At 60.9% G+C, this 15556-nt stretch overlaps 1 protein-coding gene across 2 annotated transcripts; it reads left to right on the forward strand.

The window, feature by feature from the left end:
- The first annotated feature begins 412 nt into the window (after nucleotides 1-412).
- NID2 (nidogen 2) lies at nucleotides 413-15415 on the forward strand. 2 transcript variants are annotated; one of them, XM_058829227.1, is made up of 22 exons: nucleotides 413-681; nucleotides 1315-1623; nucleotides 4771-5003; nucleotides 5234-5562; nucleotides 6113-6262; nucleotides 6340-6585; nucleotides 6806-7006; nucleotides 7132-7350; nucleotides 7656-7799; nucleotides 8535-8663; nucleotides 8746-8889; nucleotides 8969-9088; nucleotides 9170-9403; nucleotides 10082-10318; nucleotides 10423-10644; nucleotides 10764-10933; nucleotides 12003-12132; nucleotides 12738-12912; nucleotides 13319-13476; nucleotides 14002-14125; nucleotides 14778-14890; nucleotides 14979-15415. In XM_058829227.1, exons 1-22 carry the CDS (start codon nucleotides 493-495, stop codon nucleotides 14987-14989), a joined length of 3987 nt encoding a protein of 1328 aa, XP_058685210.1. In that variant the 5' UTR covers nucleotides 413-492; the 3' UTR covers nucleotides 14990-15415. The 2 variants fall into 2 exon arrangements, with proteins under 2 accessions (XP_058685210.1, XP_058685211.1); XM_058829228.1 differs by having other exon boundaries at nucleotides 12741-12912.
- The last annotated feature ends 141 nt before the right edge of the window (nucleotides 15416-15556 follow it).

Consider the following 15556-nt stretch of genomic DNA (forward strand, 5'->3'; position numbering starts at 1 on the left):
CCCCTGTCCCCCCTCCCTCGGGTCCCGTGAGGATGAGGAGTCACGTTTCTCCCCGGCTGAAGGGAGCAGGATCCGAGGGAGCGAGCGGGGAGCGGCCAGAGCCTCCCGCCCACGCCGCGACCCCGGCCCCGACCCCGGCTGGACGCGGGCCCGGCCCCGGGGGCGTTGGGGCGAGGCGGGGGGGATGCGGGGCACGGACGGGGGATCCCACTCATCTCCCCTCGGGCCAGCGCCGCTCTGGTTCCCCGCTCCCCCCGGGATGCCGGTACCGGCCGGGGGGATGCAGGGATGCGGGGGGCGGGGGGGGTGCCCGAAGCCTGGACGGATTTTGGGTAAAATCCGATTGGCCGAGCACGGGGACGGCCGCAGCTTGGCCACTCCCCTCGGGCCACTCCCCGTCCCTCCCCGCGGGGCCGGGGTCGCCCCGTCCGGTCCGTGCGGCTCCGCTCGGCTCCGCCGCTCCGCTCGGGCTCTCCCGCTGCCGGTGTCGGGATGCGGGCGGTGCTGGAGGTGCTGGCGGCGGTGCTGGCGGTGGGGGCAGCCCTGTCCCGGCCGGGGCTGCTCCCGCACGGCCCGGCCCGCGGCGATGCCCGGCTCCGGCCCGGGGATGATGAGAGTTCTCCCGGGGTGCTGCTCCGCCGCGCCCTGCGCCTCTACGGCCGCGCTGCCCGCCGCCTCTACGTGAGTCCCGGCCCCGCTGCCCTCCTTCCCCCCTGCCTCACCCCCTACCCGGCTTCCTCCTCTCCATCATCTCCCTCTGTCCCTCCATCTCTCCACCCCCTGTCTCTCCCTCCTTTCAGCCCTGTCTCCCGCCGTCTTCCCGCTCTGCTTCCCTCCATCCCTCTGTCCCACCATCCCTCCTTCCTTCTGGCTTTTCACCCCTCCATCTTTCCATCCTTCCTCCCCTGCCTTTCCTCCTCCTCCTCCTGCTCCTGCCCGTCCCTGCCCCTCCATGCGCACCTTGGCTGTCCCACCGCACGTGCTTTTGTCCCCATCCCTCCCTCCATCCCTCCCTCCATCCCTCCCTCCATCCATCCCTCTCCCCCTGCCCGCTGTCTCCGGCTGCGGAGGAACAAGAAGGCTTTCTCCTCCCCGCAGCTGTTCCCCGCCGGCAGCGGCTGCAGCTGGGATGGCCCCTGAGCTGCAGCTCCCTGGGGGCCGGAGGAGCCCGAGGTCTTTTGTTTTCTGCCCGGCCGGATGGGGCCACGCGGCCTCAGGGCCCCCACTGCGCCGAGGAGGGGGGGACAGGGACAGGGGACCGGCAGTGGTGGCAGCCCTGCAGCTCCTGAGCGCCCTGCACCGCTCTCCCCGCAGGTGGGGACCAACGGGGTCATCTCCACCCAGGATTTCCCCAGGGAGACCCAGTACGTGGATGACGATTTCCCCACAGACTTCCCCGTCATCGCCCCCTTCCTGGCCGACCTGGACACCTCCGGGGACAGAGGGAACATCTACTACCGGCAGGATGACTCTCGGGACGTGCTGGACCAGGCTGTGGGATACATCCAGGCCGGGTTTCCCCGCTCTGCCGGCGCCTTCGTGCCCACCAATGCCTTCATTGCCACCTGGGAGGATGTGGGTGCCTACCAGGAGCTCTCCCAGGACACCGAGCCCTCCAGGAAGGTGAGGCCAAGGGGCAGAGCTTGGATGCCCCATCCTACGTGTCGTGGGAGGATGAGTTTTTCTCCTGTGGTTCCCAAAGTGCTGATTCTTTTCTTGCTGAGCAGCTGGATGGTGGCTCCATCCATCCATCCATCCTTGGGTGAGCACAAGGAGGAACACGGGGCTTTCCCCCTCTGCTCAGAGCTGTGGCAGTGGAGGGGCTGTTGGCCACAAGAGGTTCGGAGGTTGTCTTCAAGGACATGGAGTGACAGGACAAGGGAGAATGGCTTCACATTGCTTGGATCCGATCTTAGATCAGGAATTCTTGGCTGGGAGGGTTGGGAGGCCCTGGCACAGGGTGCCCAGAGAAGCTGTGGCTGCCCCTGGATCCCTGGAAGTGTCCAAGGCCAGGCTGGACAGGGCTTGGAGCAGCCTGGGATATTGGAAGGTGTCCCTGCCATGGCAGGGGGTGGGATGAGATGAATTTTCAGATCCCCTCGACCCAAACCATTCCATGAATTCTGGTTCTATTCGGACAAAGCTTTCCAGTGCTGGTAGCTCTGGCCTTGCAGGGCAGAGGGTGGCTGGGGGCAGCTGGGGGTGGCCCTGCTTTAGGTCACCCATTGTGCTCCTGACCTTTACTGGTGGCTCGGGGCCGGCCTTTCCTCCTGCCCCTGCGCTGATTCCGCTGCTGGCCGGCAACCGCCTCTGGAATTTCCACCGTGGGCTGATTTTGTGCCTGGAAAACAAACTCAGAGGTGGTCTGCCAGGTCGGGGGGGGGGGGGGGGTGTGACCTGTGCTCTGCACCCACATGGGTGAACCTCCAGCGCTGCCTGTCCCCGAAAACGCCGCGTCATGAGCTGTCACTGGGGCCGATGGCGCGCTGGGGAGGTGACGGTGACGCTCCGCCAGCTGCACGGACTCCAGTGAGCTGAAAACTCCGGTGATGGATACCCAGGGATGGGTGATGGGCTCTCACCCAAAGCCCAGCAGCAGCCAAATGTCCCCAAGGGCCACCAGGAGCCATCCCCAGGCGTCCCCCCGCTCTGGGGCCCTTCGGTAGCGCGTTGCTGAGAGGGAATCCAAGCGAGGCAAGAGGCTGAGGTTTGGAAGGAGACAAGGCACATTTTTTCCTCTCATTTAGAAGCTGGGAAAACAGCTGAGGAGATGCCATCAGGGGCCTCACAGCGACCTTGCAGCCATCGAAAACGCAGCCTCCTCTTCTTTCCTCTTCCCCGTTGTGTTTTTTTTTTCCCCCTCTGAGAAGTTTGGATCAGGCTTTAAAATGAAACCGGTCTTGTTTGGAAAACAAGAAAGGAAAAGGAAAGCTCCTGAAATGCAGCTCGTGCCTGCTCAGCTTTGCTGAGCTCCCCCTTCTCCAAAACTGCTAAAAAACTCCCCAAACACCACTTTTCTTTTTTTTTTTCCCTGACCAAATGTGGCGTTTATGGAAACGCTGCCTTCCTGCTGCTCAGAACCAGGATTGACTCCAAAGCCTTTCCCCCTGCCCTGGAAAGTCACAGCTAATCCCTTTTGAGCCCCCAAAGTAGGAAACTGGGTTAAGATGAGGAGCAGAGGATCCCCAGAGCTTTGGGGTGAGAGGTCTGCCTCCTCCAGCTCCTCGGGACACGCTCCTGGTCCCTGCAGTGACATTTCCCTGGGCTGCAGAATGTGACAAGGCCGAGCCTTCTTCTGGAGGAGCAAAACTTGCCCTTTTGGGCTGGAATTTGCCCTTTGCAGCTCTTTGCCGGGCTCTTCCCCCCTCCTCCCCTTCATCCCGCTGTGCCAGCACATCGATGTCACCCAGCGTGTCCCCCCTCGCCACCCACCCCAAGGCAGAACGAGTCCTGCAGCTGCTGCTGTGATTTGGCTGCGTGGGGGAGGAATCCAGCCCCGGGGGGAGGGGGGTTATTCCACCCCCCTCCAGCTTTTTGGCCGCCTTTTCGGGGTCTCTGAATGCCCGAGTGTGTGACAGGCACAACAAGGCTCTTTATATCCCGCGGGGCTGCCAGGAAATCCAGCGATGCTCCGGGGGGCCCGGCGCCCCAAAATCAGGGCTGGTGCTGTGGGGGTGGAGTGGGGGGAGCCCCCAGCCTCCCTCCCACCTCTCCAGGGGTGAAACCGGGAGTTTGAATAATTTTTCCTTCTCTCGGGCGCCGTTCCCTGCTTGGAGCTGTTTCCCGGGGCAGCAGGAGCTCTGTGGGGTTGGTTTCTCGGTGTCTGGGTGTTCTGGGGTGGCTCAGCAGGGCTGTGCTGGCTCCGGAGCCTCCCCGTCCGTGGTTGTGGCCGTGGTGCCTGGCACGGCCCCAAGGCTCGCAGGGCTGGCAGGGCAGGCAGCCAGTGCCTATAGCGGGATGTATGGGAAGCTGGGAGCGCAGGAATGTTTTTTCCGGAGGAAACCGAGCTAAAATTGTTCTCAGGGACAAGCGGGGGGTGCGGGTTTCCCTCTGGTGCTGATGGGATGGAGCAGGGGGGTGTCAGTGGGAGGAGAGGAGTGAGGGGCTCCCAGTGCAGGGGTTCCATGGCCAGGGATGCTCTTGGGATGTCCTTGCACTGAGGGAGTGGCCTGGCTGTGCCATGGGCTCCTAGGAGGATGCTGAGCATCTTCCCGGGATGTGGCACTCGGGGTTTGGCTGGGTGTGAGCCAGCTCCTGCTCCAGGCTGATCATGGGATGGTTTGGGTTGGAAGGGACCTTAAAGAACATCCAGTGCCACCCCTGCCATGGCAGGGACACCTTCCAATATCCCAGCCTGGCTTTGGGCACTTCCAGGGATTCAGGGGCAGCCACAGCTGCTCTGGGCACCCTGTGCCAGGCCTTCCCCACCCTCCCAGCCAGGAATTCCCAATTCCCAATCTCCCATCCATCCCTGCCCTCTGGTAGTGGAAGCCATTCCCTGTGTCCTGTCCCTCCATCCCTTGTCCCCTCTCCAGCTCTCCTGGAGCCCCTTTGGGCCCTGCAAGGGGTTCTGAGGAGTCCCTGGAGCCTTCTCCTCTCCAGGTGAGCATCCCCAGCTCTCCCAGTCTGTGTCTGGAGGTGCTCTCTGTTGGAGGGCCCTTTTGGGATGTTTCCACACCCTGTGGTCACATCCCCGCTCCCCTTCCTTCACTCCTCTGCCGTGTCCCTGCCCCTCCATGCCGTCCATCTGTCCCTCTCTCCCTTTGGTAGCTCAACACCTTCCAGGCAGTCATAGCCTACAACGATGAGGACACCTACACCATCTTCCTGTACCCCAACGGCGGCCTCCAGTTCCTGGGGACGCGACCCAAGGAGTCCTACAACGTCCAGCTGGAGCTGCCAGCCAGGGTGGGCTTCAGCTGGGGTGACGGCGATGACCCGAAGAGGGACGGGCTCTTCCACAGCCTGGCCAGCAGCGAGCAGGCTCTGAGGGTCCTGGAGAGGTGAGTGGAACCTGTGGGGCTGTGGGTGTGGGCAGGGGGAGCAGAGTCACCTTCTCCCAGCCCTGGAGCCTGTTGGAGGCTGGAAAAATTTGAGGGGTGAGCTGGGGGGTGCTGGGCTGCACCAGGGGCTCAGCCCCACGTGTGTATTGGGGTTCTGGAGGGGTGGTGCCAGCTTTGGGGTGGCTTTTCCAGCACGGCTGTGATGACGTTGGTGTGTGCTGCGTCCACAGGGAGAGCAACACGGGAATTCCCGGCGTGTGGGTTTTCCACGTGGGCAGCGTGGAGCACGTGGAGCCAGGGGGTGGTGAAGGAGCCGCTCCCAACCCTGGCACCGCCAGCTACACCCACCCGCTCTCCAGCCACGCATCCACGGCCCAGCGGCCCAGCCACGGATCCCCGGTGCTCCTGGGCTTCGTCCCCGGGAGGAGGGACACCCAGGGCTGGCCGCAGCCCGGCGGGGACGCTGCCACCCGGCAGAGCCACTCGGCCAACCCTTCCTCCTACAGCTCCGGCCAGCACGGCGTGGGCGTGGAGGAGGACGTGCATTTCAACCCCGATGGTGAGTGGCCACAGCCGCTGCCATGGCCCAGCGGGGACAGTGACCCCAAAAAAAGACCCCAGCTGCAAGTTCAGCCCTTCCCAAGCAGCTGGTGCTGGAGGAGCCGCTCCTGCAAGGCTGCTGCCTCCTCTCAGCCTGGTCCCGCTGCCCCGTGCAGCCCTGCCTGCTGGGCTTGCCAAGGGAAAAGGCAGGAGGGGATGGGGTGGGATGCTCAGGGGACAGGTCCCAGCACGAGGTCACAATTGGCCTTGCCACCCTCCCCAACTCTGAGCCAGCTGTGGAGCCGCCGTGGCACGTGCCCGGGCGAGCAGAGCCCCGTCCCCAGCCAACTGTCTCCCAAAAATACCCTCAGGAATTTGATCTCTGTCAGGTCTGCCTGAAATCAGGCAACAGGTTCCAAGCTCTCCACCACCCCTCTGTGCCTCGGGCGGCTCCCTTGGGAACTGGCTCGCTTCCAGGCCGTGGTTTTGGGGCCAAGAGGGCAAGGCGCCCACCCCCTGTGCCAGGTGGCTTTGTCATTGCGTCCCCAACCTTTTCCCTTTGTCCCCAGTGTTCACCTACAGCGCAGCCAGCAAGGAGACGTGTGCCCAGCACCACGGGAGCTGCTCCCCTCACGCCTTCTGCACCGACTACGCCGCCGGCTTCTGCTGCCACTGCCGGGCCACCTTCTACGGGAACGGGCGGCAGTGCCTGCCCGAAGGTACGCGGGGCGGGCGGCGGGGACGGGCAGCCCGTGCCTGGGTGGCCGCTGCCAGGGGTGCCCGTCTCCCCGCCCAGGGGCCGTGCATCGCCTCAACGGGAAGGTGAGCGGGAGCCTGAGGGTGGGACAGGCGTCCGTCCGCTTCCAGGACGTGGACCTGCACGCCTACATCGTGGGCAGCGACGGCAGAGCCTACACGGCCATCAGCGGGGTGCCCCAGCCCGCTGCCCGCGCCCTGCTGCCCCTGCTGCCCCTCGGGGGGCTCTTCGCGTGGCTCTTCGCCCTGGAGGAGCCTGGCTCTGAGAACGGCTTCAGCATCACCGGTGAGCGGGGATTTGGGACGAGCCGGCGCTCCCAGGGGTGTGGTCTCTGCTGGCTGCTCCTTGGGGTGGGTGATCAGGGGTTCAGGGCAGCTCCGAGGTTTCTCGGATCCCTCGCTCAGCTGGCGCTCACCTCTCGCTGTGACACCCCACGCTGGAGTAGCAGGGAAGGACGCTTTGGGGCTGTCCCTGCCAATGGTGCCCGTTCCCTTTTCCTGCCCAGGCGCTGAATTCACCCAGAGCCTGGAGGTGACGTTTTACCCCGGTGGGGAGACGGTGCAGGTCACTCAGACAGCCGAGGGCCTGGGGCCAGACAATTATTTAAGCCTCAGGACACACATCCAGGGTGAGGTGCCATTCCTGCCGGAGAACGTCACCGTCCACATCACTCCCTACAGGGAACTCTACTCCTACTCCAGCTCAGGTAAGACCTGCGCTCACCTGGTGTTCCTCACACACCACCCCCGAATGCCCGAAAACATCCGAGACACGTCGATGCTGACACCATTTCTCCCACATCCTGCGTGGTTTCTCCGTGCCACCCCGCAGCCGTGACATCCTCAGGCCAGCGGGAATACGTGGTGGCCGCTGGCACCGCCAACCAGACCTTGTCCTACCGCCTGCGCCAGAACATCACCTTCTCGGGGTGCCCGCACTCGCGGCTGCCGGCGCGGCAGCGGCTCTCCGTGGCGCGCGCCTTCGCCCTCTTCGACAGCCACGAGCACGTCCTGCGCTACGCCCTGGCCGCCCGCATCGGCCCGGCACGAGGTGAGCGCCGGCACCCGCCCCCGGCTGCCAATCTGTGCCAATCCAGGGGGCCCAGCGGGGATGTTGCCGTCTCCCAAAGCTGCCGTGCGCTCGCTTTGCCCAAAATCAGCCAAAAAGTTGGGGTTTCCCACGCAGTGTGAGCCGCAGCGCCGCTGGCGTGGTGGGGGTGGCACGGCCGCGTTCCCCCGCGTGGGACAACGGTGCTGCGGCACGGTGGTGATGCCTGCGTCGGGAATAAGTGGGGATGGTCACTCCCTGTGTCTCCCAGATGTTTTATTCCTCCCAAAACCCCTCTGTGCCCGCAGACGACGCCGAGAATCCCGGGGTGAGCCCGTGCCACGATGGCACCCACACGTGCGAGGCACCGGCGCGCTGCCGGCCCGGCGTGGGCGCAGAGTACACGTGCGAGTGCGCGGCCGGCTACCGCCGAGACGGACGGGGCTGTCGAGGTCAGCGGGGCTGCGGGGGGAGCTGGTGGATCTGTGCCCCATCAGGCACCAAGGTGGTCGCTGGTGTTTGGGATGCTGGGATGTCGCAGCACCCACAGAGCTCCACCAAGCATAGGGATGCATCATGGGGGGAAACTGAGGCAGGGTGCTGGAGGTCCCTGGAGAAGGGCTCCGGGAGCAAACGAAAAAGAGGAGGGGGAAAACAGGAGAGGCAGGATAAAAGCAAAACCAGTGGGGAAAGAATCCCTGCGTTTCATAAATCCAGCCAGCTTTGTTGCTTTCCTATCACACCAAACTTCACACTGTAAATTTATCTTCCAAATCTGGAGTCCCTTTCCACAAGAAGCTGTGAGTTGTTTCCCAGTGCCAGTGAGTAGCACTGCACAGAGAGGCTGGCGAAGATTTCAAGGATCCTTCCTTCCCCTAAAATCCCAGGTTAAGTGACCAATCTGATCACTTAATTTCAGGAGAGGGAAACCAAGTTTTAATCCACAAATAGTCAAGAATATCGGTGTGCTTTGAACAAATGCTCATTTATCAAAACTATACACCAAAAGCGATCTTGTTCTTTTTTCCCTTCTGTTTTGAGCTGATTAGAAAGTTAATTCTGTAGTTAAGTTCGGTGACAGACACAGGATGGGCAGCGTGGGGCAGGATATTCCCTGTCAGCAGGACCATGAAAATGGGGGTGCCCCACCACCATCGGAGTGTCCCGGTGTCTCCTCTTTTCTCCAGATGTGGATGAGTGTGCCGAGGGCCTGAGCCAGTGCGGCCCCTTCTCCGTGTGCCGGAATGTTCCGGGCAGTCACCGCTGCGAGTGCCGCAGCGGGTACCGGCCGGCGGGGGACGGGCAGCAGTGTGTGCGTAAGTGCTGACCCCGGCTGGGGTGTCCCTGACTCCCGTGCCCCGTGGACGTGCCCTGACCACCCCTCCCCTGTCCCCGCAGCGCTGGCACCGGCGAGTGACCCCTGCGAGGACGGGCGGCACCCCTGCGCTCCCGGGGACCGGGCGCGGTGCCTGTCCCGCGGCGACGGCCGCGCCACCTGCGAGTGCCTCCCCGGCTACACCGGCGACGGCATCCACTGCTCCGGTAAGGTGGGCACGGGAGGGGGACACCACAGCTGCCAGGGTGTCCCCGTCCCTGCTGATGCCACCTTTCCCCCGCACAGACGTGGATGAGTGTGCCGGAAGCCCGTGTCACCCGGCCGCCGTCTGCTACAACACCCCGGGCTCCTTCTCCTGCCGCTGCCGGCCCGGCTACGAGGGCGACGGCTTCCAGTGCGCGTACGGTGAGGTGCCCGCTCAGCCCCGTGCCCTCTCTGCCTGGCACAGCTTCCCCAGCCTCACTCTCCTCTTTTCCGCCTTTCCAGCGGTGGAAGGGAACCCGCAGCGCCTCACGCCCTGCCAGCACGAGCGGATGTACCCGCGGGAGGTGCCACCCCTGGGTGACGGCCACGTGCCCCAGTGCGACGAGCAGGGCCGGTACCGGCCCCTGCAGTGCCACGGCAGCTCCGGGCACTGCTGGTGCGTGGATGCTGCGGGGCAGGAGATCGCCGGCACCCGGACAGCGCCGGGCACCACCCCACCACGCTGTGGGAGCCCAGGTCAGTGACTCCCTCCAGGGCTGAGGGGAGCAGGGCTGGGTCCTTGGACATCTGGCTGGTGTCCCAATGGCATTGTGGGGACAGTGGGGCCACAGCCAATGGAGGGGAGCCATAAACTAAACAGACATAAATTGAAACTTGAGAAGTTCCACCACAGCAGGAGGAAGAATTTCGTAACGCTGAGGGTGGCAGAGCCCTGGGAAAGCTGCCCAGGGAGGGTGTGGAGTCTCCCTCTCTGGAGATGTTCCAAACCCAGCTGGACACCTTCCTGTGTCACGTCCTCCAGGTGACCCTGGAGGCAGGGAGGTTGGACTGGAGGATCTCCAGAGGTCCCTTCCAGCCCTAAGGATTCTGTGACCCTCTGGCCAGCCACCCTTCTGGGGCTTCCCTGAGGGCAGGGCACTGCCAAGGGGGTGCATCGAGGGGCTCCTGGGTGTTTAGGGTGCCCTGGCCCATTGGGTTACAGTGGCTGTGGCCATTGGGCCACCTCCTGTGCCAACTTGTGATGGAGGGAACATCCATGGGGTGTCAATGGGGCTGGAGTGGGGCAGCCCTGGCCCCCCGCCCCAGACCGAGGGGTGCTGGAAGACGGGAGAAGCAATGCCAGGGTGCCAAGTGGCTCCAGGGGAGCTGCCTGGCACCCCCTGAGCCCAGGGTGGGGGCATTTGCCGCCGGCAGAGTCCATCCAGCAGCTGACACCCTGCGAACACGCACGGATGTACCCGCGGGAGGTGCCACCAGGGCCATCGCCCGTGGGTGACGGCCACGTGCCCCAGTGCGACGAGCAGGGCCGGTACCGGCCCCTGCAGTGCCACGGCAGCTCCGGGCACTGCTGGTGCGTGGATGCAGCGGGGCAGGAGATCGCCGGCACCCGGACGGCGCCGGGCACCACCCCACCGCGCTGTGGGAGCCCAGGTCAGTGCCCAGGGGAGCACCCTCGGCAGGGAGAGGGGGATTCAGGGCTCTACAAAGCCCTGAGTGCCCCGAACAGGGCGGTGACCGTCACCCTCCCGTGCCAGAACCCACGGAGCGGCCCCCCAGCATGTGCGAGCGCTGGCGGCAGAGTTTGCTGGAGCACTACGGGGGCAGCCCCCGAGGGGACCAGTACGTGCCACAGTGTGACCCCAGCGGGGACTTCACCCCGCTGCAGTGCCACGGCGACAGCGGCTACTGCTGGTGCGTGGAGCAGAGCGGCCGGGAGATCCCGGGGACGCGCTCCGAGCCCGGCACCACCCCACCCTGTAAGAGCGCCCCAAAGTGACCCCGCCACACCGGCAGCAGCGGCACCGCGCCCCGCTCCGGGCGTGGAGCCCAGGGGACGATGCCACCTGAGCCATCTCTGTCCCCTCCGACACTCCAGGTCTGCCCAGCGTCGCCCCTCCCAGCGTCCGGCCCGAGCCCCGGCCCGATGTGTCCCCACCGGCCGCGGGGACGTTCCTGCTCTACGCCCAGGGCCAGCAGATCGGGTACCTCCCGCTGAACGGCACCCGGCTGCAGAAGGAGGCGGCCAAGACCCTGCTCTCCCTGCATGTACGGTGTCCTTGGGATGGGGATGGGGGCATGCTGGGGATGGGGATGGAGTTTGGGACAGGCTGGTGCTGCCACTTGGTGTTTTCGGCTCTCTCTGAACCGCTTGTCTGAGCTCTCAGGGTTTGAGGGGGTCGCCACTTGAGGGTTGATGTTGGTGTTTGGGGACGTTGGCTGTGCTGGCTGCCGTGGTGGCACTTTGGACAAGCGGCAGGACAAGGGGGAATGGCTTCCCAGTGGCAGAGGGCAGGGTTAGATGAGATATTAGGATGAAATTATTGACTGAGGGGTGGGCAGGCCCTGGCACAGGTTGCCCTGAGAAGCTGTGGCTGCCCCTGGATCCCTGGAACCATCCAAGGCCTGGTTGGAGCACCCTGGGTGGGTGGAAGATGTCCCTGCCCATGGAAGGGGTGGATCTTTAAGGTCCCTTCCAACCCAAACCATCCTGGGATTCTGTGGATTCTATTTTCACCTCTCTCCAGCCATCCCCAGCAGAGAGACTGGTCCCAGACAGCTCCCAGACCTGGGACTGCTCATGAGGGGAAGGAGTTCGGGTGCTCCCAGAGCTCTCCGGGGTTGGTCACAGCCCAAAATTCCAGCTGCAGGGCTGGCCTTTTTCCCTTCCTTGGACTCCCCTTGGAGCGTGGCCATGTGCCTCTTCAGCCAGGCCAGACCAAGGCAGAGGAACACTGAAATCCGGGCCAGGACCCTCCCTGCACCCTGGGGAACTGAAGGACCTTGCCAAGTATTCCCTCTCCCCATCCTGAAGGTCATTCCCCGGGCTGGCTTCGCTCTTGGAGCACCCTCTCCTTCAGGCAAAGGCTTCAGATCCATCTGGATCTGGGTGTGAGCCTGCACCAGCTGGCCTAAAATCCTCTGCTGCAGGATTCAGCTGGGAGGGTGCAGTGGGAACCCGGCAGAGCAGGGTTTTGCTGAGGAGATGGGATTTGAGCGTCATTCCCCACCTGCAGCGCGTCCCAGGCAGCTCTCGGTGCCGGCTGGGGGGTTGAGGCTGCTCCCTGAGCCTCCTCCAGGAGGATCTCACCCCGTGCCCCTCTCCTGACCCTGGCAGGGCTCCATCGTGGTGGGGATCGACTACGACTGTCGGGAGAAGATGATCTACTGGACGGACGTGGCCGGCCGGAGCATCAGCCGGGCGGGGCTGGAGCCAGGCTCCGAGCCAGAGACCATCATCAGCTCAGGTGTGCTCCTGTCCCCAGTGTCACCTGCCCAAAGCCACATCTGCTGTTCCCATCTGCTGTTCCCATCACAGCTCCAGGGTCCTCCCACTGACGCCTTTTGGCCAGACAAAACGAAGAGAATAAATTTATTCTTCATCATCATCATTTATTGAAGGGCCTTCAGGTAGATTTTGGGCAGATGAAAACCCCCCAGGGGCTGCACCCAAAATGGACAATGGGTTTTTACACTTTTATAAGTTTGGTCCATTTGCATATTGGGGGTCAATATTCCAGCTTCAGGTAATGAAGTAAATTACTTCATTAAGTAATGGATTAATTAAATTAATCCATATTTGCTCCCCCCCAACTCACTTTTGTTTCCATCTCTCGGGGCCTGGGGCAGTGAGGTGTCCTTGATCCCCAGGCCTGGAGAGGAATTGCTGCCCAAAACAGGGAAGCAGCAGCAGCAGCTGACACTGCACACGGAGTTTAGAGTTATCCACTAAAGAATCGCAGGGTTACAAAGACACAAAAAAGAGAAAAACTAAAATCCTACGGCATGGCCATCCCTCGGGATGCCTGAGGGATCCCAGAGCGGCATTTCCCTGAGCGTGGCCGTCCCCCAGCAGGACTCATCAGCCCCGAGGGCCTGGCCGTGGACCACCTGCGCCGGGCCGTGTTTTGGACGGACAGCGGCCTGGACAGGATCGAGCGGGCGCGGCTGGACGGCTCCGAGCGCCGCGTGCTCTTCGACACCGACCTCGTCAACCCCCGCGCCATCGCCGTCGACCCCGTCCGAGGGTGAGCAGCGGGAATCCCGCGGGGGGTTCCGGACACGGGGATTTGCAAGGTGCAGATCCCGTGGGAGGGGTTGGTTCTGCTCCTCAGCCCCTCTTTTTATTTGAGATTTGGCTGGAACTACTGTTTCGGTGTCGGGGTTTAGATTGTTTTGAAAAGCTCTGGAAATGCTGTTGGGATACAAAATGTGCTGCTCCTCACTCGCCCGCGTCGCGGAGCCGCGGTTTGGGTCGTAAACATGTCTGATATCGTTCTGCTTCGCTTGGAGAGGTTTTTTTTTTTCCCTAATCAAATAAAGATGGTTCAGGCACTGATTAGGGAAAAGCCAGCCCTTGCTCCTGGCAAGAACCAGGATAATCTCCCACCTCTCCTTACCGCTGCGTGCTCTGTCTGTGCGTTATTTTCCAAGCAACCTTTACTGGACGGACTGGAATCGTGAAGCTCCCAAAATTGAAACTTCCACCGTCAATGGAGCCAACAGGAGGGTTCTGGTGCACACAGACATTGGTTTGCCCAATGGCCTGACTTTTGACCCCTTCTCCAAGCTGCTGTGCTGGGCTGATGCAGGTAATGTCCCCAGGGGTGGATCAGAGAATGTCACACTGAGCCTCAAGGGAAAATCCTGGATGTCTTCAGTCCAGTGCTACCTGTGGCCTCCAGAATTGTGGTTTAGATTGGATTTTAGGAAATATTTAGGAAATATTTCTGGCAAATGTCGTTGCTCAGGGCAGTGGTGGAGTCCTTGTTCCCTGAGGGGTTTGAAAGCCGTGTGGATGTGGCTCTCTTGAGGACATGGAGCAGTGCTGGGAAATGGTTGGACTTGGTCTTAAGGAGTTTTTCAAACGTGAATTTTATGATTCTACACGTTTAGGGTGAAAAAGATGTTTCAAAATGTAATAAATCAGGAAAAGGTTCTTCCCCCAGAGGGTTTTCCCCAGGCTCCCCAGGGAATGGTGACATTCCCGAGGCTGCCAGGGATACCCAGGCTGGGATTGTTGGGGTGTGCCGCAATCCTTGTCAGTCTGTGAAAGACAAAGAACATATTTGGTGTGACATTTTCAGCGGGATGAGGAATATTTTGTGTTTGAACAGGCACCAAGCACCTGGAATGCACATTCCCAGACGGCACCGGCCGGCGCGTCATCCAGAGCAACCTCAACTACCCCTTCAGCATCATCAGCTACGCCAACCACTTCTACCACACAGACTGGAGACGGTGAGCAGGAAAAATCCCAACCCCTGCAGGGCTGGGAATGCTGAGCTCCCCTCCCTGAGAGGAATCCCAGCCTGCTCCCAAATCCTGGAGCCTCCCCAGGGCCGTCCTGGGTCTCCCAGCGTGGCTTCAGCAACACCTGCTTGGAAATCTCAGCACAGAGGAGTTGTTTACACACAAGCCCAGCTCCCTGGGAGGGACACAAACAGTGGTTTGGGTGGTTTTTTTTAAAACTGAAACTTGGCTTAAGTCTCTGGATGTAGATTAGGTCCAAGGAAAGATCCTGTCCTCGGCTGTTCCCTTTGCCTCCGCACCAGGAACTCGCCTCTCTTCCCACTCCAGCTGGAAGCTCTCACAAATCCCATCCAATCTTAGATTACAAACACTTCAGAGCTTGCCACGCTTGGAGGAGGCTCTGGGGGAGATAATCCCTCCTTGGAAGGCTCTTTTCTGTGGCTGCATCACCAGAGAGAAATGCACTGACTGAGCTGCAGGAGGATTTCACAGGGCAAACTTCTTTCCACTTGTCCTGCAGGTGTTCAGACCTTTCAGCTGCCTGTTCTCAAACACAAAAATATAAACACAAACACATAAATAGGGGAAAAACCTGTTTCATAGGGGAATAAACCACTTTTTCTCCCTTTTTTTTCACCAGGGATGGGGTGATAGCTGTGAATAAAGAAACAGGTGCCTTCACTGATGAATATCTTCCAGAGCAGCGATCCCACCTCTACGGAATCACAGCAGTTTATCCCTACTGCCCTGGAGGTAAAATCCACCCAAACCTCATCCCCTTGGGAATTCTGATGGCTGCTGGGTGCCTGACACACTAAAAATCTCCCATTTCTCCCCACAGCCAGGAAATAATAACTCCATTTTCAAGGAAAAGACCATCTTTGCACCCAGAGGAATTTCAGACCCAGAGAACTGTCACTGCATACGAGGAGGGGAAAAGTCCCTCACCGAGGCCAAGGAAGTGCCCTGCTTTCCTGCAAAAGATTTTCAAGTATTTTTTATAGTTATACCTCAAGACTTTACTACTGTATTTTTTTTTTTTACCAAGTGGAAAAACGTTGAGATATCACCAAAAAAAAAAAAGAAAAAAAAAAAAGGGTCCTGGGAAGCTCAAGCCATGAACTCTTGCTCATGCAAGATTTAAAATGTAGGTTTTTTTGTTTTGTTTTTAACTCCAATGTTTTATTTTAATGGAAGAAGAATGGATTCGTTTTTCATAGTTTTGACAATCTGACCAAGAGGTCAATTTATCCAAAAAAAAAATAAAAATAAAAATAAGAAAGTGCCTATGGGAAGCTGTGGATGCAGTAAATTGCTGGGTCTAAATAAGAAACAGCCCTGAAGCCAAAGACTGAAGCAGAACAGGGATGGGATGTGGCAAAGGCATTGAAGATGTTCCAGAGGATGATTCTATGTTTT

This window comes from Poecile atricapillus, chromosome 1, assembly GCF_030490865.1.
Source record: "Poecile atricapillus isolate bPoeAtr1 chromosome 1, bPoeAtr1.hap1, whole genome shotgun sequence".
In the NCBI taxonomy this organism is placed as follows: domain Eukaryota; kingdom Metazoa; phylum Chordata; class Aves; order Passeriformes; family Paridae; genus Poecile; species Poecile atricapillus.

Excerpts from the sequence above, each read along its gene's own strand:
- NID2 (XM_058829227.1), top strand. The coding sequence starts at position 493 with ATGCGGGCGGTGCTGGAGGTGCTGGCGGCGGTGCTGGCGGTGGGGGCA. Across the intron at positions 10,934-12,002 it reads AGACCCTGCTCTCCCTGCAT|GGCTCCATCGTGGTGGGGAT; the intron begins GTACGGTGTCCT and ends TGACCCTGGCAG. Across the intron at positions 13,477-14,001 it reads GCTGTGCTGGGCTGATGCAG|GCACCAAGCACCTGGAATGC; the intron begins GTAATGTCCCCA and ends GTGTTTGAACAG.